At 42.4% G+C, this 26,125-nt stretch overlaps 1 protein-coding gene across 1 annotated transcript; it reads left to right on the top strand.

Annotated features, from left to right (window-relative positions):
- Positions 1-18,744: 18,744 nt before the first annotated feature.
- On the top strand, positions 18,745-19,698 carry LOC130888408 (olfactory receptor 10AD1-like). Its single transcript, XM_057791309.1, has one exon. It carries the CDS (start codon positions 18,745-18,747, stop codon positions 19,696-19,698), a length of 954 nt encoding a protein of 317 aa, XP_057647292.1.
- Positions 19,699-26,125: the final 6,427 nt, after the last annotated feature.

Raw genomic sequence — 26,125 nt, 5'->3', positions numbered from 1 at the left:
AGCCCCTGGCTTGGTGAGTAGGGAAAGGAAAGCTACGATATTTGGTCCTGGGATCTGACTTTTGGCAGATCTCACAGGAGGCAGTGGTAGCCTTTAGGAACCTGATGTCCTCAGGTGTTGGTTTAATATATATTTTTACAAAATTAAGTAAAGCTCTTTCATTGGGATGAAATAGCTGGCGCAGGTAGGACAGGATCTGTTGGGTGTCAGGAGGTGTCTGCGAGGCCATGGGCTGTGCTGTTAGTACTCCCTGAGGTAGCTGAGGCAGACCTGGGCTCTGGAGTGCTGCTGTCTTAGCGGCTCTGTCAGCTCGATTGTTTCCCTTGGAGACAATAGAGCTGTCAGACTGATGAGACCGGCAGTGAATAATTCCTATAGCTTTAGGGAGATGGGAAGCTTTTAGTAAGTCCATGATATACTCTGAGTTGGTAATAGAGCCTCCCTTCGTTGTGAGAAGCCCGCGCTCCTTCCAGATGGCCGCATGAGACAGCAGGATATGAAACGCATATTTAGAATCTGTGTAAACATTTAAAGATTGCCCCTCGGCCAACTGAAAGGCACGGGTGAGAGCTATCAGCTCAGCCTGCTGGTTAGTAGTATGAGCAGGGAGTGCCTTTGCCTCAACTATCTCCGTGTCTGATACTATGGCATAACCTGCTCTGCGAGTCCCATCACATAGAAAGGAGCTGCCATCTGTGTACCAGGTATGAGTAGCCTGGGACAGACTGCCCTCCTGAATATGTGAGGGGTGAGGCAGTAGGTCTTCCAGGACCTCGACGCAGGAGTGAGATGGGGAATCATTTACATTAGGTTGAGGTAGAAGATTTGAAATATTAAGGGGTGGGCAGCATTGAAATGTGAGACTGGCGTCTTCCACCAGTGCCACCTGAAGGGAAAGAACTCGAGAAGGGGGTAGGGTCTGTAGACCTTTGTAAGTTAAGAGGTTGGACAGGTTATGATGAGAGAAGACTGTAGTGGGTGCTCCGAAGGTTAGTTTTTTTGACTCACGAATAAGAAGTTCAGTGGCCGCCAAGGCACGTATGCAGGATGCCCAGCCCTGAGTGGTGAGGTCCATTTTCTTTGACAGGTAAGCTACAGGTGCGAAGGAGGGTCCCAGTTGATGACCTAGGACTCCCAGAGCGTAACCTTCCTTTTCTGCTACGTAGAGAGAAAAGGGGCGGGTTAAATCTGGAAGATGGAGTGCTGGGGCCTGGATAAGGGCCTGCTGGAGTCTCCGGAAGGGCTTGGTGATGGGGTGGAGAAGGGGCTCATGCAGAGAGCCGAGAGCTGCTTCGTATAGAGGGCGGGCAAGGAGGGAGAAGGAGGGAATCCAGGAACGCAGGAAACCAGCCACTCCTAGGAATGATAAAACCTCTTCTTTGGTGGAAGGAACTGGGGTGGGTGGAAGCCACATCGGAGGAACTGGGCGAAATCCCTGTAGATCCAGAACGGGAGCTTGTTGGGGAACTAGACGGAGAACGGTTAGGTGACCTGGAGGAGGATTTTCTGTGCCTAAAAGAAACTTTGGAGGAAAGGGGAATGGAAGAACCATCGTTAGATCTGGCAGAACGGGAAGGAGTAGCCCCGCGAGGCCGGGGAGGTGGAGGTTCGTCCGCGGGGTCCATAGCAGGAGCAGGAGGTTCCGGGTGGGGCGGCATTGCTAAGAACATGTGAGCAGGTGAGCACTGAGAGACAGTAGAAGGATTTGTTTTTAAAGCCATGTAAAAGAATGCCATAATATACATCATTTCTTTCCATTTAGCAGAACGGTGGCAAAAGTTAGCTAGTTCCCGTAGAATATCGGGGTCAAAAGACCCGCAAGATGGCCATTTAAAGTTCCCCTGTAGGCCATAGGAAGGCCACCTCTTAGAGCAAAGACGAATGAGTGTAGATAATTTAACAGAAGGAATTAAGGCGTGGGGCTGTAGAGCTTCCAACAGCTGTCCCAGAGGAGAGGAAGGGGGAATTGGTTTTGAAGACTTAGCGCCCATGGCTAGAACCGTGAAAATATCCGCAGAAGGCACCCGAAGATGCTCCGAACACAGTTGCTCTGGACACAGGCGTCAGAGTACCCAGGGGACCGTGCTATGGGCTAGCTGACCCAGTCCTAGTTTTCGACGGGAGACGGGGGTCTCGGCTAGGAGGGGACAGTTAAGCCCGAAGGCTGCCCGTTGCAGCCGAAACGAACACCCAGGCCCTGTGAAAAGGCGTCCGATTTTACAGGGGGGGTGGTAGGACCTTGGCTGAGCCGAATTCAGCCAAGGTCGGGCCGCACCGTAGCGGCGGGCCGCACCGTAGCGGCGGTCACGATGAAGAGAAGAAAGAAAAGGAATGAAACAGATGACAGAGAACCAAAAGTATCGGACTTTTGGGCGCGGATAAAAACAGGTCTAGCCTAGGGCGGAAGGCCGGGGGAAGGGGGGGGGTTAGCAACCACACCCAGGACACGCCAGAGGAAGCCGGGAGCTCGGCCGGCCTCCTCCAGGTGAGAGGGGATGGTTAGCCAGCCCAGGTAAACTCACGAATTAGCCGCTGACGGTTGGAGAGGGAGGGCCGTGTCGAGATGGCTGGAACACGTGGAGTGGTCGCAGGTCGTCCGGTTCTGACCTTGTCCCGGGGGAGGCCCCGAGCTCCAGGAGGCGCCAAAACCCAGAGCCGAGGCCTCAGGTGAGGGCCCCGGGGCGCGAAGGTCCCCGAGCAGACGGCACCAATGTTATTATTTTTTATGCGGGGGTGTTGTTCGGGAGGGGGAGACACGAGACGCGCGGGGTTGGGGAAGGAGAGACGAGACACGCGGGGTCCCACGTGGGTAAACTTTAATGGGGGAGGGTAACATACAAGGAACGGGAGTGAAGAGACGAAAGGGAAAGAGGAGGGGAGAGCGAGAGGGGAGAGAGAGAGAGAGAGAGAGGGGGTTGGAACGCCCATTTTTAAAGGGCTCTGGGCATTTTGGGGTTTGTAGTCCACTTGGAGACTGTATTTTCTGCGCATGTGTGGCCTTGTCTCCAAAGGAACAACAATAGGAGACTGGAAGATAATATGGAGGGCAGTGCAGAGGATGGAGGCCTGGCTGGTGAAGTTTCAGAGGAAGTTTAAAGACTATCAGGGCCATTCTGTGGTTCTTGTCAGCTGGGACTGAGCAGTTGGCTATGATTAACAAGAGACTGGCAATATTGAAGGGAAACCTTTGCATTACTGAAACAATTGATACTGGCCAGCTTGAGCTGAGAAATTAGTGGTGTTTGAAAAGAGATCAGCATCACTGAGGTGAAATCTTCCGGGAAGTGTTTCCTGAGAGCACACAGAAGCTGTGTTCCAGAGGTGGCCAAGGTTGTACCTTGTGCTGGCGGCAGCTGAACTTGGTAGCGTAAGAGTCACCCAGGTACTGGCTTTGAGAGGCTGAGGGGTCACGGAGGGCAGTTGAAGTTTAGCACTGAGAGAGGCCAGGAGAGGCCATTGGTGAAGGTGAAGCTTCAGTGGCAGTTGAAGGGACTGTAGGGGTCATACAAAGAAGTTGAGACTTGGCACCATGAGGAGAGCCCAAGGGGGGCTATAGGTGAAAGTGCAGCCCAGTTGCAGCAGAAGACCCCAGCATTTTGGAGATGTCAGTACCATGGGATAACCACCAAGGATAGCAACAGTGGACAGTGGAACCTGCCTGAGCCTAGGAAACAAGCTGGGTGTGCTGCAGAGGGCAGAGATGGAGAAATGGCCCAAGCCTCGTGTAAGAACCCAGAAGACTGTGAGTGAGTACCAGCTACTGGACACTGAGTTATTTACACTGTTGGAGTTTGGTTTTACTTAGTTCTGATTGTGACTGTGTCCTGGTTCTTTCCTCTTGAAAAAAGGAAATACCTAATTTATTTCTTGTTTTACAGGAACCTACAGTTGAGAAGCTTTAAACGAGAGAGGGGGTGGGAAGGGAGGGAGGGAGGGAGAGAGAGAGGAGAGAGAGAGAGAGAGAGAGAGAGAGAGAGAGAGAGAGAGGAGAGAGAGAGGGGTAGAGAGAGAGAGGGAGGGAGGGAGGGAGAGAGAGAGGAGGGAGGGAGAGAGAGAGGGGGAGGGAGGGAGGGAGGGAGAGAGAGAGAGAGAGAGAGAGAGAGAGAGAGAGAGAGAGAGAGGAGAGAGAGAAAGGGAGAGAGAGGGAGAGTTTGGAGTTTTACAAAGACAGGATTTTAAAAGAGACAGTTTTAAAGTGTTAGAATTTTAAGCTTGTGGCACTTTTTAAGCTTGTAAAATATTTTATATTGTGATGCCTTTATTAATGTGTGATCTTGAGGATGAACAAGAAAGGACAAGTTGTAGCTTAGCAGTGATGTGTTTGTGTGTCCAGTTGACAAAGGATCAGTTGTGCTGACAAGATTTATGTCACCTTGACACGGCTATAGTCATCAGAGAGGAGGAGGCTCGATTTAGAAAATGTCTCATAGGATGGTGCTCTAAGGCATTTTCTTAGCTAGTGATTGATGCTGGAGGACCCCGTTCATTGTGGGTGGAGCCAACCCTAGACTGGTGGTCCTGGATTCCATTTAAAAAGCAGATTGGTGTGACGAGATGACATGTGCTCAACTATGTTTGCAGCAGCATTGTTTGTCATAGCCAGAACCTGGAGACAATCTAAATGCCCCTCGACTGAATAATGGATAAGGGAAATGTGGTACATTTCCACAATGGAGCACTACACAGCAGGAAAAAATAATGACATCTTGAATTTTGCAAGAAAATGGATAGAGCTAGAAACATTATTTTGAGTGAGGTAACACAGATACAGAAGGACAATTATCACATGTACTCACTCATAGGTGATTTTTAAACAAAGCAAAGAAAACCAGCCTACAAACCACAATCCCAGAGAACTTAGACAACAATGAGGACACTAAGAGAGGCTTACATATATATATAATCTACATGGGAAGTAGAAAGTAGAAAAAGACAAGATTTACTGAGTAAATTGGGAGCATGGGTACCTTGGGGGAGGGTTGAAATGGGGAGGGGAGAGGCAGGGAGCAAAGCAGAGAAAAATGTAGAGCTCAACAAAAATCAAAAAAAGAACAAAAACAAAAAGTAGTATAAGAAAAGGAATTTCTTTCCCTACTTTTAGACATTTGCCAGGTGTTCAGTAACATGCATTTATTTAATATTAGAAAAATTGAGCCAAGTATAGTAGCACATACCTTTAATCAGGAGGCAGAAGCAGGGGTACTGCAGGAATAGCCTAGAGGACCCTGCTTCAAACAAAATAAAACAAAGCAATCCATGAAAAATAAAAAATAAAAAGCATATTGAGCAAGCATAGGGAGCAAGTCAGCAAGTAGTACTCTTCCATGGTCTCTACATCATCTCTTGCCTCCAGGTTCCTGCCCTGTTAGAGTTCCTCTCCTGATTTCCTTCAGTGATGGACAGTGATGTGGAAGTAAAAGCCAAATAAACTCTTTCCTCCCGTCTGCTTTAGTCACGGTGTTTCATCGCAGCAATAGTTACCCTAAACAGTACACTGAAAAATTGAAAATATAGGAACTTCAGGAAACTAGGAAGAGACTAAATATATGGATTATGCACATATGAGATGAAAAATTCTAGGCCAGAGACATAGCAAATATTTTCAAGAAAATCGTTGAAGAAAATTCTCAAATCTAGAGAGAGACAATTGCCCATCCAAGTTTAAAAGACTTACAGAATGGAAACACAAAAGAAAACCCGAAAAGAAATGTCTCATGACGTGTTATAGCTAAAACACTTAAAACACAAACAAACAAACAAACAAAAAGACTATTAAAATCTGCAAGAGAGAAAAAGCCAAGTCACATGTGAAGGTCAGTTAATTAGCGTGTTCACTGACTATTTGATGAAATTTTTTATTAAATTTATTTATTTATTTATTAAAGATTTCTGCCTCCTCCCCGCCACCGCCTCCCATTTCCCTCCCCCTCCCCTAGTCAACTCCCCCTCCCTCAGCAGCCTGAAGAGCAGTCAGGGTTCCCTGCCCTGTGGAAAGTCCAAGGACCTCCCACCTCCTTCTAGGTCTAGTAAGGTGAGCATCCAAACAGCCTAGGCTCCCACAAAGCCAGTACGTGCAGTAGGATCAGAACCCAGTGCCATTGTTCTTGACTTCTCAGCAGCCCTCATTGTCCGCTATGTTCAGCGAGTCCAGTTTTATCCCATGCTTTTTCAGACCCAGTCCAGCTGGCCTTGGTGAGTTCCTGATGAAATTTTTTAAAGGGCTTAGAAAAATATATTCCAAGTTCTGAAAGAACTCAACTGCCAACCTAACTTACTATACCTGTTAAACTATCTATTCTAAATTGAAGGATAAATAAAAATTGCAAATAACAATAACAGACTAAAGAAATATATAATCAGCAAGCCAGCTACACAAAGAATACTGGAAGGAATGCTTCAGAGTAGAGAAGAAACATCTCCAAGAGGCCACTGAGGAAAAATTAGCAATACCAGGACAGTTAACAAAAAGAAGTCTAAGAAAACACCACCAAAAAATCAACAAAACAATAAAAGTCAAACAACATTTTTCAGTAATAAAACTCAGAATATTTGTGGTCCTAGTTCTCAATAAAAAGACATACACTACCAGATTCTATTATAAAACAGGCTCCAGATTTTTGCTGCCTCTAAGAAAGATGCTTTATCATCTGTCAGGGGAAGGACGCTTGTTCATCCTGGCCACCCAGAGCCAAAATAACCACACAGAAACTGTATTAACTAAATCACTGCTTGGCCCATTACCTCTAGCTTCTTATTGGCTAACTCTTAAATCTTAATTTAACCCATTTCTATAATCTGTATATTGACATGTGGCTGTGGTTTACTGGGTAAAATTCCAAGCATATTTCTCCAGCGGCTCCATGGCATCTCCCTAACTCCGCCCTTCTTTCTCACAGTATTCAGTTCAGTCCTCCCCACCTACCTAAGTTCTGCCCTATCAACAGATCAAGGCAGTTTTTTTTTTATTCATTAATGGTAATCACAGCACACAGAGGGGACTCCCATATCAAGCATCCAAAATAGTTACCAAGTTAGGGTAAAGGGTGGGAAAAAGTATTCCAAGCTAATAGAAGTAAGAAAAAGTAGACCTCGCTGTTCCAATACCTGACAAAACCAAATTAGAACTACCTAGCAGAAACAGAAAAGATCATATCATACTCATTAAGGGAGGAATAAATCAGGAGAGTGTTGCAATTATGAACACATGACAAACATATCACTGTACCCAGTTTCATAAAACAAATTCTTCTTAATGTGAAGCCACAGCAATAGCGGGTATTTCAGTACCACACTCTCACCAATAGATGTAAGTCCAATGTTTCTGTATTTTTTTAAATCTGGAAGACTGGCCAACTAGGTCAGTGGGTAAAGCATTTTCTGGGAAGCGTGGCCCACCCGAATTCAATCTCCTGGGTTCACATGATGAAGAGAAACAATTTCTACAAGTTGTCTTCTGACCTTCTTCTATGTGGAGTAGAATGTACACACCCACACATGCACACATACACATAAAGTAAATAAATATAATAAAAATGCTCTTTAAATTACATCAGAAATCAAATGGAATAAATAGGCATCTACAGAATCCCCAGTCCAAACAACACAGGATACACCTTCTCTTCAATAACCCATGAAATTTTCCCCCCAAAATATATAACACAATAGGATACAAAGCAATTCTCAATAAATACAGGGAACATTAAAGAATTTTATGACCAGGATTGAATGTCAACAGAAAAGGAAACCATAGGAAACACAAATCCATGGAAATTAAATAACTGTTGAACAATGAATGGGTCACTGAAGAAACTAAAAAGGAAATTTAAAAGTTCCTAGAAGTTTGGATTCACTGCAGAATTGAATGAAAATGAAACACAAGCTACCAAATCCATAGGATACAATGAATACAGAAGGAAGTCTAACACTGCCTCTCCCTATGGTTAGAAAGTCTCTAAGCAACACAGGCTCTTGTCATTGCTCTTAGTTACCCAACATAACTACACAGTTAGATCCTGTTGATGAAGAAACCACACTCTTTGGGAGCATGACTGAAAAATCAACCACAAACCAACCAAGATCTGCCATCCAGATCTCATGTTGCCAGAAGGTGCTGTGCTGGCAGTTGGCAGACACAAGTGGTCTTACCCACAGGTGCACCCTACATACAACAGTACTGATGTATCAAAAAAGACATCACCACTGATAGAATGTGGCATGACTGTTATAGAATGAGTAATGATTTCAACATGCATTTGAGGACCACTCCAAAAGAGAGTATTTCATATCTAGTGCTATAATTTTGATCAAAAATCCATGACTGGGGAGGACAAAGGCCAAAGAAAGGGTAGAAAATGCTATGGTCAATTTGCTAAATGGCCAAGTTGTCAAATTGTCTTCTATATATTTTTGGATTATACCCAAAGACTTGGGATGATTTTAGCCTTTCTCAAATAAGCTTGTTTATTGCAGTAGGTAGCAGTCAACACAGATACAAATAACCAATCACAGTGCTAAGAATAAGAGATTGTGAATGTTCGTCCCTAAATGGAACACCTTTATCAGCCATCCAAGACTTAAGGAACACTGAGGAAGAGGAGGTTAGAAAGAAAGTAAGAGCTGAGGGATGTAGAGAAGCTATGTGAACAATGCTGTCTTCCAGACATAGCACGGCTCTTACACTCAAAGCAGTTACTGTAAGACACAGGAAACATGGTTGTCTGTGCGACATCAGACTCCACACCAAGCATCTATTGGCAGTTGATTGTTGCAGAGACAGGGAGAGTTCTTGTTGGGAGCTGTGGGCCTCCAGACCCTGAATTTCCTCTGTGTGTGTGTGTGTGTGTGTGTGTGTGTGCGTATTTCAGTCTCCAGCACCTTGCCTGACTCGTGAACTGTACCATAGCACATAGAGCAGGCATCGTGCTACAATTCTTTTGCTGTGAGGGTATGGCCACTGGTAGGCTTTCCGTGCTCCATGGGATGACCCCACACATGTATATATGGTCAGCACCAGTTGAACTTAGTGGGTTATCAAAAACAAAAGAAGGCATGAAGTTGAGAGAGGCCATGTTAGAGGGGAGATGAAATGGAGGTAGGATATGGTGATATTTCATTCTATACATGGATGAAATTCTTTGACAATAAAAAAATAAAGAAGCAAGCCTCCGTGCCCCCCCCCAAAAAAAAACCTCTCAAGCAGAAATTCCAGGGCATTTTGTCAGTGAGCAACTTCCCCTGGGATTCTAGGAGTACAGTAATGTAGCCTGAATGCCAGCCAATTAAGACACACTCCAAGAGCAGATTACTTGTCCGTTATGATCAGATTCCCATTGGTGTGCGGTGAAAAGCAGTTCCTTCCTTCTTGATGTTGAAAGCCCATTGGCTGCCCTACCACCTGCCTCTGTGTGTGTGTGTGTGTGTGTGTGTGTGAGAGAGAGAGAGAGAGAGAGAGAGAGAGAGAGAGAGAGAGAGAGAGAGATCACTGCAGCTCATGAGCCTATAAATATCCACTGGGTTTGCAATAGAAATCATTGCACCTTTGCTCTGCACATGAGATCAGCACAACCAATGACTTCTCCAGTATGTGTTTCAGCAAATGGCACAGGTTAGTAAATGTTTTGTTCTGTGTAAAAGCTGACACTGCATCTGGGTATCCTAGAGATTAGCACTTCCTAACCACTTATTCAGGTCCTACCTGCACTCCACACATAGAGGCCACCGAAGAGAAATGACAGAGCTTGACTCCAAAATCCCTGCACCTGCTGTTTCTCCTATTGACGTTCTATCTCTGCTATCCCAACTCTGCCTGCTAAGATTCTTTCTTCTCTGTGCCTCCCCTTTGTGGTGCCACCTGGTACTCTGTCTACTCACCTGGCCCGGTTCTGGTGTCTGTGTGCCACTGTTAGGATGAATCTTCCTTTGAATTGACCTGTCTATGTGGAAAAAACATGAAAAGACCTGTCTTCTCAGAGTCGGAGAGCTGGGGTGGGTCATTCCAAACATCTAGCTCAGGAAGCTAACTCTGTATCAAACTATCAAAAAGTCCCATTATGCTTATGCAAACATCTTAGCCTGTCTCTTATCTGATTGCTCATTTTTTCTAGAGTCTTTATTTCGATTATTCTAGCTCTTCCTGCCTCCTATGGCCCTCATCATCTTGACATTTCAACATTTCCCCATCATCTTTCTGCAGCAGTAGCAGAAAGGTTGTTGTTCTTAACTCTATCTGTTTAAATATTTTATTATTAAGTAGCTCAGTGGGAGAGACATTTGAGGATACTCAAACGTTAGTTTTTGCCTCTTCTACCCTGAAGCTGCTTGACAAGTCAGTGCATGCACTGTTTTCCAGGCTTCATTCCCCAGTCATATGCAAGAAATCTTTTCAAACCACTCCCAGGCCTTGCTTGGGAGGACCGTATGTAGAAATGAATGCAAACTGTGGACTCTGGTAGAAACCAATGTTGCAATGGTTATGCTTTTTCAATCTCTTCTTGTTTCCCCTTTTCCTAATATTCTCACTAATTTCTGTATTCGATTTCATCATGTTTTCACTCGCCTGCCTTTCTCCCCTTTTATCTGCCTCATAATTTATTCCTCTCCCTGTTTTTCCATTAGTGCCTTCTTCTCAATCCATTTCCCTGAGTGAATAGATTTTCTGGTTGTCTGTGCATTTTCCTCTCTTGCTGATTTGAGAAAAAATGTTAGAGCATCTCACAGAGGCTTATGAATATATTACAATGAGACACATAATACAAAGATTCAGCCTCTCTATTTTCTTTAAGATCTACAGAATACAGAGTTAAAAAGAAAGAGAATGGTGGTTAGGGACATGACAAGGGTTTTCTCCCTTTTTTATTAAATTTGTTTTAGTTTAAAAAATAATTATATCACTTCTCCCCTCCCCTTCCTTCCTCCAACACCTCATGTGCCCCCCACTTTACTCACTCTCAAACTGAGAACCCCTCTTGACAAAGAACTACAAGCAACCTGACAGCTATCTAAGAATTTTCTGACCTAGAAAACTGGTCTTTAAACAGAGTATTGAGATCAAAATCTTGAAAGATCTCTTCTAACACAAATAGTTCAAATAAGAAAAGGAGAGGGACATGGTGAAGCCGAAGCAGTGGGCGTGTACTGGATAACCCCTGGTCATCACTTAGGCTGAGTTTAGTATTTCCTTATCAGTTCCTCTTACACCAACCCACACAGGAAAGTGGTCTTAGCAGGGTGCTCTTAGCAAGTAGCAAAACTGAGAAGTACGCATGTTTTGGGCATCCACAGTCTGAACACACAAGATACAAAATGCTCAAAGTCCAAATTTAAAGAGGGTCAATATCACTCACTTGTCTTCATGAAACCAGTTGCCTCAAAACTCAAGTACAGATCCCAATTTATTCAGTAACCTCAAGGAAAGAGACGACCCAGCCCCTTCAACCAGCCCCTTCAAAACTTCTCAGAGAAATTGTCATGAGTGACTTAGACAACCCTTTGCTTTATGGGGTCTCAAAGTGGACAGAATAATTTAAAATACTATATTAAATTCCTTTCAGGTTAAGTGCATACTTAAATATATGCGAATTTTGGTTTTGGACTTGGGAGTCATGCTCAAGATTTTATAGTATACATATATAAAATTTAAAACACTTCTGGTATTAAACATTTCAGGTAAGAGATACTCGGTTTATCTAAGTTCAAACTCTGAGCTCTGAGGAACATTTCTTCAATACCCATCTATGATTTTCACAAATAGATGCTGAGTCTCAAACAAATGTGTCTTGCACTCCCTAATTCTGTCCCTGTCATGGAACAGGTAACTGCTCAGTTCTTTCAAAGGCTTTCAGATATGATGGCCTGAACTCTCATCTTACGCTGGTTGTCTCCACAATCAGCATACACTTTCAAGTTGGTACAAATGGTGCTACAACTCACACGAACCGTGGTCATGCTGAGATCACAGAAAAGAGCCAGTCTAATTTCACCCTTGCTATCATCAGTGTCAAAACCCTTTATGATTTCTTCCAAGCCTCTTTTGTACAAATTGCCAAACCCTTTGTGTCTAGATGCTAATTCTATTTGTGTATTAACTGGACACATTTTCCTCCTGTTTCTCTGTACCTGTTAAGGTTTTCTGGATTTGATCATGTCTTAGAAAAGAGGAATTCTCTTTATGCTGTCTCTTCTCTCACCTTATTTAAATAGTCTGGAGGGGTAATTCTCAGGAGGAAGTTATGATTGGGCTTGTTTGTTTTATTTATAGACAAATTTGGCTGAGTTGGTTTTGTGCATGCAGCCAGGGGCCCTGTCAGGTCACATATGGGATAGTGTTGTCATGTCCTGCAAATACCGTTTTGTTACAGATGTCCATTACATCTGGCTTTAACAATTTCCGCCACCTGTCACCATAATTTCTGAGTCTTTGGAGGAAGGGGTGTGATATAGATAGCCTGTTTAGAGCTGAACATGCCACAATCTCTTATTCTCTGCTCGATAATCAATGGTGGGGCTCTGTGTAAGTCACCATCTACTGAAAAGGCTTCCCTGATGTGGCTTGAGAAATGTATTATTCATCTGTGGATATAAAGATAAGAACATAGGGGAAAGTTTATTATGATGCCCATTTAGCAGAATAATAGCATTGGACTCTGCCCTAGAGCCTACTATCTAGACCCAGACAGGGGTTTGTCCCTGTCAAAATTATATTTAAGAAACTTGTTGTATTTGTCTAAGTCATAGTAAAGAAGGGGTTAAACAAAAATCTCAGTCTTGCCGAGGCAGGGACAAAATGAACAGCACCAGAAAAGTTGTAGCTGAGACATAGAAATCCTAACAATTACTTTAATGTTGATTCCAACATGACTTAAAGGGGACAAAGCATCCCACAGGCAGCCCCCGCCCCCGTGGGTCCAGTGATTCTCTTTCACAATGGCAGGTCACCTAGAATTCCTGGTAATCAAATCAGTACTGTCTTATATGCGATGATTTACAATGCTTCAACTCTCAGAGTTTCCTGATTTTTTTGCAACTGTCCAGACATCTATTTCTTTTTGTTTTAGTGTTTAAATAAATTATGTCATTTATGGCTATCTGAAGTTTGTATGCCCAGGAGTAGTTCTGCTTGGTGCATTTTTGGTTAGTTATGCCATGAGTTTAACTGATAAGTCATTACACATAACATCTTGTCTACATTAATGCATATTAATATGCTAAGAATTCTGAGTTTCAAAAAAAGAAAGGAAGGAAAGGAGGGGAGGAAGGAGGGAGGGAGGGAGTAAGGAAAGAGAGAAGAGCTTTAAAAAAAAATAGGTCTTCACTGGCATAGTGCTGCATGCTTGCAATTCCAGCACCAAGGGGAGAGGGTGTGCAGGAAGTGGCAAGTTCAGGGCTATCCCAAGCCACTTAGCAAGACCCTGTCACACACACAAAAATGCAATAAGCAGCCCTCTCATAGCTCCATCGTTTTTAAGCAATCTTTTAAAGGAAGCAATAGAAAGTTCTTTTAAATTAAATGTAGCCATGATATTCCAAACACACTGATATATGACTTGCTTTTTGTTTCACTTTAATTATATATTTATCATGGGTTCATAAAGTTTTAATAACTACATAATATTTCATTCATTTCTCTAAGTAATAGTTCCCATGTGATAATTCCTAAATTTCTCTCTACAAATAATGCTGGGACATACAATTTTGCATATAAAGATTCTTACCTGATAATTTATTTCAGTAAAATTTTTAAATGAATCCATGTACCATTTAGTCAGTTTCTGTAATGTCATTATGTGCTAAGCACTGCCTCAAAAATTTCATAAGACTTTTTTATTTTGTCCTCAGGTTAATCCAATAGTATTGAAGCCGTTATTTTTCTTTTTTGTTTTGGGAGCTGAAGAAACTAAAACCTAGTGACATAAATAACTTAAATTACACAGTTGGTAAAATGAGGAGCCAGGGTTTAAATTCAAGTTTTTGAACTTCCTAAATGGTAAATGGTTTCCACATTAAAGGAATGAATATATTTTGATTAATTCTTTGAGGATCTCATACCAAGTATTTTAATCATATTCTCCTCCAGCTCCCAGCTTTTATCCTCCAAGAGCTGCCCCACTTCCCAATCCCCTGCTTCCTGTACTTTCTGTCCTTTTTTTTTTTAAAGAAAAGCCATAGCCCATCAGCTCTAATTTTCAATGTTCATGTACTTCCTAATGAGAGGTTAGACCACACCCTTTAGAGAAAGTGACTCTCTCTCTCTCTCTCTTTCTCTCTCTCTCTCTCTCTCTCTCTCTCTCTCATCAACTACCAATAAACCTCAGTTAGGGACTTATAGTCCTCCCTGTCCATGGTGGGTGTTGATAGACTTGATATCGCTCAGGTTACATGCAGACAACCACAGTTGCTGTGGGGTTGTGAATGCAGCAGGTCCCGTTGTGTCCAGACAACACCAGTTCTCTCCAGTCTTCCCAGAACTCTGGTTCTTACAGTCATTAAGCTCTCTCTTCCAAGAGCTCCCAGAGCCTTGAGGAGGGATGAGCTATAGATGTCCCATTTGTGTCTGGCCCCCTGTGGATGCCTCGTCTCTGCATTCTGGTCAGTTGTGACTTTCTGTGCTAACCACTCTCTGCACACAGGAATTTCTCTGATGAGGTCTGAGAGCTGCACTAATCTTTGAGTAGCGAGATGAATTTGGAAAACAATTTGATACTATGTCCACTTAGCTAAACTATATTAGGCTAGTTTTATGTGGACTTGACACAAGCTAGAGTCATCTGGAAGAGGAAGCCTCCATTGAGAAAATGTCCAACCAGATTGTACTATGTTAACAAGACATTTTCTTCCAGAGTGGATCCAACATCAGCTGTTCTCCCAGGGTAGTTCAGCTTCCGATGTCATGGTGTCCTCTCTCGTACCTGCTGCAGTGACTCTATGCCCAACCATCTTAGTCACAGCAACACAATGCGGTAAGGAATGAGTCCTTCCAAGAGTCCCATTTTCAATGTGCCATAGCCTAAGGAACCAATGTCCCTGAACAGCCGGTCAGAATTATTGCTATTTGGGGGAGAGAAGTTCTGGCGTCCCTGGTATAGACTGAGGCAAACCACAGCAGCAGGGGAGAAATGCCCTTTCCTCACAGGAAAGCACTTGCAGAATGGTTTTCGTTCATCTTTATCATGGTGGCATCCTGGAGCCAGATGTACCAGCTCTAAGGATCTAAGTAGCAGATTTCCAAGAATTCTGAACCCTGGTCATCAAACATAGTCATTAGTAACAGATGATTGGACTTACAACTAAATAAATTATACTTCAAAACAAGTATGGTAAATATACAAAAAACATCACTTCTTAATTTGGTCACTACATTTTACTGTTAACTATGCTTTCAGTTTGTATGCGCAATGTGTGCGTGTGTGCGTGTGTGTGTGTGTGTATGATGTGTGTTTACATGTGTGTTTAATATAGGTGTACAGGAGGAGGTCTGTACATGTTGTGGCAACTTTGGGGGAAGTGAGAGGACAATCTCAGGTGTTGGCCCTCATCTTCCATCTTGTTTGGAGCAGGGTCTCTTTGCGCTGTCTGCAAAGGCATAGCATACCAAGGATTCACCTGCCTCTATTCACAAAGTACTGTAAGAGCCCTGGGATTGTAACCACAGCCAGCTTCACATGGTCTCTAGACATTCAAACCCAGGTCCTTCTTCACACTTGTGCAGCAAGTGCTCTACACACCGAGCCGTCTCCTGAGCCCTCTGCACGCAGTCTTTGTATCTTATGTGGTGGGAAGAGCACCCAATGGTGACCTCATGTGTCACAAGCAACAGTGCTATATTAGTAGCTAGAAATATATCATTCTGTATCATCTGTACCATAAAATTCATATTATAAATAAGATGTCCCTTCCTAAAGCCTTCTGGTAAGACTATGCTACCACAATACTGCTTCAATTCATTATTCTTGATGTTTTTTGGCTAGTGCTTGTAGAATATTCAAAGCCCATAAGTAATGCGAGGATGTCATTGTCAAGGAAACTTCCAGATTCAGGGTCTCCAGGTTTGAATTTGAGCTTCACTACTTACTATCTGACTTTGGGGGAGACATCGATCCTTTCTATAAAGCATGAATGAAAGAAAGAATAGTTACCACATAAGATAATTGCAAAGCTTAGCCGGGCGGTGGTGGTGCATGCCTTTAATCCCAGCACTCGGGAGGCAGAGGCAGGCGGATCTCTGTGAGTTCGAGGCCAGCCTGGTCTATAAGAGCTAGATATCCAGTACAGGCTCTAATGCTACAGAGAAATCCTGTCTCGATGAACAAACAAAACAACAACAACAAGATGATCGCAGAGTTTAAAGGAATTGAGATGTTCATGCAGAGCATGGAATATTCAGTGCCATTTGTTTTACAATTATTTCAATGTAGAATCAGACAATGTTGTGGAATTGTTTAAGGTGGGAATTAATGTCTAAATAATTTCTAATTTTATCAAATGCCCCTAAAGACCTATGTAATTACAGGATTTGACTTTTCATATGTTAGTACAGTGAGCCATGTAGTTGCATCCCTACTAGAAGGCACTCGGATTCCAGCAGTGAACACCACTTGGCTGTGCCCCCTCTTTGAATGCAGTACTAATTTCTATTCCGTAATGATTCATTTTGTCCATTTCACCATTGCTAGTACATTCTCTTGGTTATAGTTATCTTTCATGTACTCTCAAAGGTCTTGTTCTTAATAGCTTGATTGATTTATGAAGATATTAAAGATTTTCTAATTTATATTTTCACAACTTTCACTAGCCTTGGGAAATGTGAAAGTTGCTACAGTATGGAAAAGACTTACCTACCTGTGGAATTGCCAGAAGCCTGGGCTATTAGGTCCTTAGTTTTTGTCACCTTTACCTATTTTTGTGATTCTCAGACTTGACTGCACATTAAAATCACCTGCAGAACATTTAAAATTACTTATTTGTGTGTGGGGGGGCAGTAAAGGATATGCTATTATTTTAATTAATCCCATAATACAAACTAATACAAACATATATCAAAACAGCATGTCGGACTACACACACACACACACCTCTCTCTCTCTCTCTATATATATATATATATATATATATATATATATATATGTATGTATATATACATATATATATATAATCTATCTGTCCATCTACCATCTATGATTATTATTGTTAATTCAAATTTTAATGCATGGATGTCTGAATGCCTCCCAATACCTACTGTTTTAATGGTCTGGTAAACAGCCTTGGCATAGGTGTGTTTTTAAATTCTCTAGGAGACCATAACATGTAGCTAGCATTAAAAAGTGCTTTCAACATTCAGCAGTGATGAATTTCACTCAGGATATTAGTACAACTTCAACTTTCTCTCAATAAATTTTAATGATTTATGTTAATAAAATGCCCATTTCCTCCCTGTTTTTAAACTGATCCTACAGTTTTACAAAACACTGTTGCCTGGTTGTTTTGCTGTGTTTTGTCCAGTGTACTCATTTAGGTTACATAGGAGAAGTAAATTCTCTCTTCTTGGTGGGAAACAGTCACACTTATAGAGCGCTCAGATTCTCCCTATGTCTTCATAACAAAGTTGCCATTCAATGGTTTGTTATGCAGTTCTAGATCCTGTTCCATCATGTTTGCCTCTAAACAGAAACTCACCAATTTAAGATCACTTCAACAGTCCAGAAAACTATGAAATTATCAGTCAGGGAATTAGTTGGGCAAGGAGAGTGAACAGACAACCAGAGATTAGTGGATGAGAATCTGGGGGTTGAAGGTAAGCATTAGTCTCTCTTCAATATTACTGCAAAACTTAAACTTCTCTCTCTCTCTCTCTCTCTCTCTCTCTCTCTCTCTCTCTCTCGGAGAGGCAGACGATGATATTTCAGGACCAATCTAGTAGACACAAAAATCCTACATACAGCCCTTGGTTGATGTTCATATATGTAGCCTACAATTGCCCTGACATTTTCTGTGCCTTTAATAGAATTTAGCGTAATTAAACTTGCTATCTTTTTTCTTCATTTCCCCCTAGTCTATAGCTATGGGAGTAGGTTATCCAAACACTTTCTTATGCTGGCTTATCTGTGTCAATTTCAAACAAACCTAAACATGCCTGGGAAGAAGGAGTCTCAGTTGAGGAATTGCTTCCATCAGCTTGTCCTGTGGGCAAACCTGTGGGGGCGTTGTCCTAACTATTACTTGATGTAGGAGGGCCCAGCCCATGGACAGTACCATGTTTGGGAGCACTTGGACTGTATAAAGAAGGTAGTCGAACAAAGGCACAAAGCCAAGGATAGAAAAGCAGTAAGCAATGTTCTTCCGGGGTCTCTATTTCAGCTCTTGTCTACCTTGAATTCCTGTCTTGGTTTCCCTTAATGATGGGCTACATATAACCTATAGCCAAAATAACCCTTTCTTCTTCAGTTGCTTTTAGTCAGTACTTTTTCACAGCAACAGAAAATCAAAGCAGATCACTCTTTTAAGATTTATCTTTATTTATTTATTATTATGTATACAGTGTTCTGTCTGTATGTATGCTTGCAGGTCAGAAGAGGGCACCAGATCTCATTACAGATGGCTATGAACCACCATGTGGTTGCTGGGAAGTGAACTCAGGACCCTTGGGAGAGCAATCAGTGCTCTTAACCACTGAGCCATCTCTCCAGCCCCAGAAGATCACTTTTATACACTGTTCACTCACCTGCCCTTCCCTCTCCAAACAGACTCCAAGGGATGGTCCTACAGAACAGCAGCACAGTCTCAGAGTTCATCCTCGTGGGCTTTGAGCAGAGTCCGCCTTCCACACGGGCATTGCTCTTCATCCTCTTCCTGGCTCTCTACAGCCTCGCCATGGCCATGAATGGCCTCATTATCTTCATCACCTGGAATGACCCCAGACTCAACAGCCCCATGTACTTCTTCCTTGGACACCTGTCTTTCCTGGACATCTGCTTCATCACCACCACCATCCCACAGATGTTGGTTCATCTGGTGACCAAAAACCACACGGTCTCTTTTGCCTCCTGTTTGACTCAGATGTATCTGGTCTTTGGTGTGGGTGTGGCTGAGTGCATCCTTTTGGCTTTTATGGCCTATGATCGTTATGTTGCAATCTGTCACCCACTGAACTATGCCCAGATCATAAGTCGGCAGATGTGTGTTAGGCTGGTGCTGACTTCCTGGATCTTTGGGATGATCAATGGCATCCTTCTCGATTATATGACTTTTCGAGGTCCATTCTGCAGAGAAAACCACATAGAAAACTTCTTCTGTGAGGCCCCCATAGTGATTACTCTCTCCTGTGGGGACCCTAAGTTCAGCCTGAAGGTCATCTTTCTCGATGCCGTTGTGGTGCTGCTCAGCCCCATGGTGCTCATTGTCACCTCCTACGCCTGCATCCTGGCCTCCATCCTCAGCAGATCCTCTTCCTCAGGTAAAGGGAAGACATTCTCCACTTGTGCCTCCCACCTGACTGTGGTCATCTTTTTCTACACCTCAGCCATGTTCTCTTACATGAACCCCCGCAGTACGCATGGGCCTGACAAAGACAAGCCTTTCTCCCTCCTTTATACCATCATCACCCCCATGTGCAACCCCATCATCTACAGCTTCCGCAACAAGGAAATGAAGGGGGCCATGGGGAGAGCCCTTGGGAGAGGCATCCTGGCTCAGGCAGAGTCTTTCTAGCCTGAATTTCCTGGAGGCATTCAACCTACTGAAAATAGAAGCTTATCCCTTTTCCAGCCTTACTGCTCAATGCTGGAGGGCTCCACAGAAGGACATTCATGTTGTCCTTGGCACCAGACTCAGACCTTGAAGTCATTTTTCCTGATGTCTAAGGCTCATGACTTAAGTTGATTCCAGCATATACTGAGCTTCTTTGATTTCTCTTGGTAACGTGTTTTTGTGATTAGAGGGGCAAATGCAATGCAATAGGGGTTATGTCGCTAACTAAGAGGAGTCAAGCATCATTCTCAAGATAAAGCAATTAGCGTAAAAAAAAACAAAATGATTTGGAGAGCTTTTGAATAGGGAAGAGAATAGTTTGCAAGTCAAAGTGTGGAGGCAGTGGGCTGGGGAAATGTTGTGTGAGGTACGCAGAGTACCATTCCTGCATGGCGGCCCACAAATTCTTTAAGTTTATAGGGGGAAACAAGGGGTGATTAATCAGTGGAATTTTATTACTTGCCAAAACCAGCAAGAGGATGCATGAAATTCTAGATTAGTGTTTAGGAGAGGGAGACTCGAACTAGAGTTAAAGCCTGAAAACACCAGCTTGTCCACTAGTTTGATCATAACCTGGGAGTTCTATCTGTGTCACAAAAGGCCGCAGAGTCAGGGAGTCTTTGAGGAACTTAGTGTCATTCAACAACAGAGCAGGGCTCCTTTAACACATTTGCACAATTGTTTTCATCCTCTTGCCCCAGCTTCTCAAGTAGTGAAATTACATGCACGAGCTACCATGCCTGCCTCTATTTCTATCGCCATCCTGGCCATGTGTTGTACCAATGAGCTTCCTTGCCTTCCTTGGACAGTGTCTTCCTTTGTAAGGAGAGTTGCTGGCAGGATGGACAACAGAGAGACAGTGTGTGGGTACATTTGTTTTCCTGGCTGCTTTGATTACCCAGGTACTACAACCTTGATCAGAGAGTCACAGATATCTCTGCTCCCTTCCCTTTCCTCTTAAGGTTTTACATGATTGGAGAGGAAATGGGAAATATGACTGATCTATAAGTACAACTTTAAATCTGTAGATTAAATATTCCTATAAGTGTAGAGATAGCTATGTAATTGTAACATTACAAAACAATCAATAAAAAGTCTGATTTTGACCATTGCTATAGTTAGTATCTTAGATGACCATAAAGGCTCATAAGTTAAAGGTTTTGCTGTAGTTTCTATCTTGGATGTTCCCCCATGGGATCCTGCTTTGACCACTTGGTCCCCAGCTTGTGGTACTGTTTGAAAGGCCCTGGAACTTTTCCACAGTGAGGTAAAGGTGATATGCAGCCCTGGTTTAGATCTTGTACTCTGCTTCCTGATCTGTAACATGTGAGCAACTGTTGTCCCTTGCTTCCAATGCCACGGATGGAGTCACTCCTGTCACGATAGTTTCTTCCACTTTGATGAACTAGAATACCTATGAAACTATGAGATCATCATCCCTTGTTGATGGAGCTGCGGGCTGCATTCCTGCCACCTGGCTCCCGGATGCCTGGCTAGCTTATGTCCCAAAATAATTACACGGAAACTGTATTCTTTTAAACACTGCTTGGTCCATTAGTTCTAGCCTCTTAATGGCTAATTCTCACATCTTGCCTAAGCCATATTTAGTAATCTGTATAGCATCAGTCTTACCGGGAAAGATTCAACGTGTCTGACCTGGTGGCTGACTTCATCGCATCTGCCCTGGAGAGGAGCAGCATGGCGTCTGAGCTCACTTCCTCTTCCTCCCAGGATTCTGTTCTGTTTACTCCACCCACCTATGTTCTAACCTATCAGGCCAAGCAGTTTCTTTATTAATTAACCAATGACCTTCCTCCATCAATCCCTTAAGCTACTGGTGGCAGGTATTTGATCCCAGAAACTCAAGATAAACTAAGGCAGGCATAGTCCCCACAGTACTGCCATAGAAAGATGATGAAGCCATTGAGCCCATTGGGAACTCTTGAAGTTATTGGGGTCATGGCTTTCAATGGACTTGTGAGACCCTGTTCTCTTCCTTAACCTCTCTAATTTCTGGTGACAAAATAAGAAGGCTTTATTTTCTACCACACACTCTGACAATAGTCTGCTGTCTCACCATGGGCCGAAATAAACAAAGCTAATCAATCATCAACGAAAGCCTTCAAAACAACTAACTGAACCTCCTGGTCCTGGTATTCTCTTATAATGATGGGAAACTAACTCACATAAACACAGTAGAAAATGATGGGAAACTAACTCACACAAACACAGCAGAAAAGGGACAACTGAACTTTGGAAATGATGTTTACCTGACACTGAGACCAAGCTTGACAATTCCAAAATAATCTCTTCATAAACATAGTTGCAAGGGTCCTAGGGGAAAAAAATAAGTGATTCTATTCTCTACTGTATTAACGGATATTTTATGACTTTGTAGGAAAATGTGAACAAACATCTGTTCATCTCAGAGAGGACAGGAACAAGAGATCAAAGAAATTATTCCACCCAACTCTAGGTAGTAAACCAATTAATGTATTGGGATTACTGACAAAAACATGTGTGACTCAAAGAGTCAGATCACACATCACCAAGAATCTCACAAAAGCCGCTGCCTCCCATGAACTCTCGGCCCAACTCTCAGATGAAGAGGGTCTCCTGTCCTTTAGCTTGTGCTTATGCAGCCTTGGGGAGGAACCTTGTGAATCTTCTAGAATCCATGGGCTTCCTGAGCCTTGTGAGTTTCTCAAGCTTTTTGGTCTTTTGAGCTCCCCCCCCCACCCCTTCAGGAAGGAAGTCCAGAAATAGCTACAAGAGATGAGACTTACATTACAGTTTAAATGCAGCTCATCTTAGAGCTTCAACATTGAATGACCATTAGAAAAAGCATTACTACTCATCACCACATTTCTAGACAAATGAAGAAAAAGACACCATCAACTCTGCCGAAGCTTCAGGAAAACCATCCACTCTGCCAAAAATCCATGCTTTTTAAGGAATTTGCTCTGAGCAGACCATGAATGGGGGAAATTTTTCATTAAAATATTAAAGGGATTCTTGAGCCAGGCGTGGTGGTGCACACCTTTAATCCTAGCACTCAGGAGGCAAAGGCAGAAGGATCTCTGAATTTTTTGCCAGCCTGGACTACAAAGCAAGTTCCAGTTCGGCCAGGGCCACACAGAGAAACCTTGTTTTGAAAAATCACCCCCCCCCAAAAAAAAAAAGTATTAAAGAGAGTCTACACAAAAACCACCTGGCAAACATCATCTCTAATAGTAATCATGAAACTCATTATCTTGAAGACCAAATAAGCTTCACTGTAGGAACGTCACAGAAAGGGGATGAGGAGGAGTGCTGGGTAATGCTGTCTTCTGAATATGTTGAAGTCATGAACACACAGTGGCTCTGTTTACCTACAAAAGGTTGAGCCTGTAAACGTTCCAGCATGGGTGGGGAAGGAGCTCATGAGATTCTACCCTAGCTGAGGGTCAGTTAGTGGACGCTGGTGGAAGCCATCTCTCTAGTACCAAAAACAGCTGTTGACTGTAGTTTTGTCACTAGAGCCTTTATTGTGTTGAGATATTCTCCCCCCATATCTATCCTTTTCAGGACTTTTGTTATGAAGGATATTTGATTCTGTTGAAGGCCTTTTCTGTGCCTACAAAAATGATCATGTGATTTCTGTCTTGGAATCCATTTCTGTGAATGACATTTGATTCATTTGTGTTGGTTTATTTCTGGATCTCTAGAAAGAAGCCACCTTGATCCTGATGTATAACCTTTCTAATGTGATCTAAATTGACTTGCAAGTGTTTCATTGAGAGTTTTTGCATCTATATTCATTAGGAATATTGATCTTGAATTTCTTTTCTTTGTTGTTGTTGTTATGTGTTTATCTACTTTGAATATCAGCACAATACTGGCTTCATAAAGAGTTGGGATGGGAAAGATGGCTCAGAAGTTAAGAGCATGCACTATTGCTGCAAAGGACCCTAGTTCAGCTCCCAGCATCTGCATCAGGTGTCTCACAACTGCCTGTAACTCAAGCTCTAGGTGGATCTGACTCTTTGGGTCTCTTCAGACACCTGAACTCATGTGCACATCCCTAAACACAAACACACTCTCTCTCTCTCTCTCTCTCTCTCTCTCTCTCTCTCTCTCTCTCTCTCTCTCTCTCTGTCTCTCTCTGTCTCTGTCTCTCTCTCTCTTAAAAACAAATTTGTAAGTATTTCTTCCTTTTCTATATTTTCTATATTAAGCAGTAACTTGAGAGACAGTGTTATTACTTGTTTGAAGTTGTTATGACTTCTGCAGGCAATATATACATACATACATATAAAGGACTCTTTTTAGTTCAGAGATTTTTTTTAATCACCACTTCAAGTTCAGTGCTTGTTATAAATCTGTTTAAATTATTTTATCTTGGTATACTTTTGACAGGTTATATGCATCTAATAATTCATCTAGTTCTTTTAGAATTTCTAGCTTAGTGAAATATAGGTTTTTAAATATTTTTATTTTCTGAATTTCATTGGTATTTCTTGTAATATTTCCCCTTTCATCTCTCATAGTATTAATTTGTATAATTTGTGTCTTTCTGTGGTTAATTTGACCATGAGAGTTTATTAATCTTTTCAGAGAACCAACTCTCTGCTTCATTGATTGCTAGCAACACTGTGTGTGCAAATGTGAGTGTGTGTGTACATGGTACACATGTAGAAGTCAGAAGACAACTTTTGGGAGTTGTTCTCTTCCTGCACTTCATTAAGACAGGAGTTTTGTTTGCTTGTTTCTACCACCCTCTGTATTCTTGGCTAGTTGTCCAAGAAGCTTCCAGGTGACCTCCTACCTCTGTTTAGACCATCTTGCCATGGAAGTACTGGGACTACAGGTGTGATCACCACACATAGCTTTGGGTGAGTTTGAGATCAACTCACGTTGTCAGGTTTGTATAACCACTGAGTCATCTTGCTAGCCCTGATTCTTTGTAGTTTGTTGCTGTGTCCCATTTCATTCATTTCTGTTATGATTTTAATTTCTTCCTATCTACTGTTTTTGCTCTTCATTTGTTCTTGTTTTTCCAAAGCTTTAAGGTCAGTCCTCATTTATAACCTTTCTATTGTTGCTTTTTTTAAAATGTAAGTTGTACTGTGTAAATGTACCTATAAGTATCCTTCTTAAGACTGACTTCTGAGACACACAAAGACAATTACCACATATATTCACACATAGGTGATTTTTAAACATAAAGCAAAGAAAGCCAGCCTACAAACCACAATCCCAGAGAACTTAGACAACAATGAGGACACTAAGAGAGACTTACATAGATCTAATATACATGGGAAGTAGAAAGTAGAAAAAAGACAAGATCTCCTGAGTAAATTGGGAGCATGGGGACCCTGGGGGAGGGTTGAAGATGGGAAGGGAGAGGCAGGGAGGGGAGCAGAGAAAAATGTAGAGCTCAATAAAAATCAATAAAAAAATAAAACAGACTTCTGTATGACATAGGTTTTGATATGATATAATTTTGCTTTCATTCATTTCTATAATCTTTTAAAATTTCTTTCTTGATTTCTTTGATGATTCATTCACCATCTAATAGTGTGTTTATAGTGGTATATTATTTGTGTTTTAATAAATAAAACTTACTGGAAGATCAGTGCAAAGCAGACACACTAGTCAGCCATACAGGCCAGGCCGTGGTGGCACACAGCTTTAATCTAGTCAGCCATAGAATATGTGATGGTGGTGCACACCTTTAATCCCAGCACTAGAGAGGAATATAAGGTGGGAGGAGACAACTCTCAGACTCAGTCTCATTCTGAGGATTCATGGAGGCAGGATCGTCATTTCAGTCTGAGGTAGAGTCAAGAACCAGTGACTGGTTGCTTTGCTTTTCTGATCTTCTGCTTGCACACCAATATCTGTCTCTGTTTTTACTATTCATGCTAAATTTGGCGCCCAACGTTTGGAGTACAAGTTCAGGAAAAAGCCACCAGCAGAGGTCAGAGTTAAAAGAGGCTGAAGTCACTGCGCTGTTAGATAGGTTCTCATTTTTTTTTATTCGGGCAGGTTCTCCCTGAACACCCTTTTGGGGCTGCTGCCTTCAAATCCAGTCAGGCTTTTATGCATGTTCTATGCATCAGCAATAAGACTCACATGTTCATCAACATTGTCAGCAGATTTGGTAAGATAATTGGGAATTCTTAAAGGGAGGAATTAGTCAAAAGAGACAGTTTTTTCCCACGTTAAAAAATGGGGAAATAAATAAATAAATAAATAAACAAATACACCATTACATTGGAGGGATTTGTGTCTCTGTATGATAATATGCTGGACAGTTTGAAAATGGAATGATTAAATAAGAGGATAACTAATTTAGATGGGATTCATGTAATGTCAGTTGTAAACATTATCAGCTTTATCATTT

Source organism: Chionomys nivalis, chromosome 17, assembly GCF_950005125.1.
Source record: "Chionomys nivalis chromosome 17, mChiNiv1.1, whole genome shotgun sequence".
Classification (NCBI taxonomy): domain Eukaryota; kingdom Metazoa; phylum Chordata; class Mammalia; order Rodentia; family Cricetidae; genus Chionomys; species Chionomys nivalis.
This window is presented reverse-complemented; position numbering and strand designations above follow the sequence as displayed.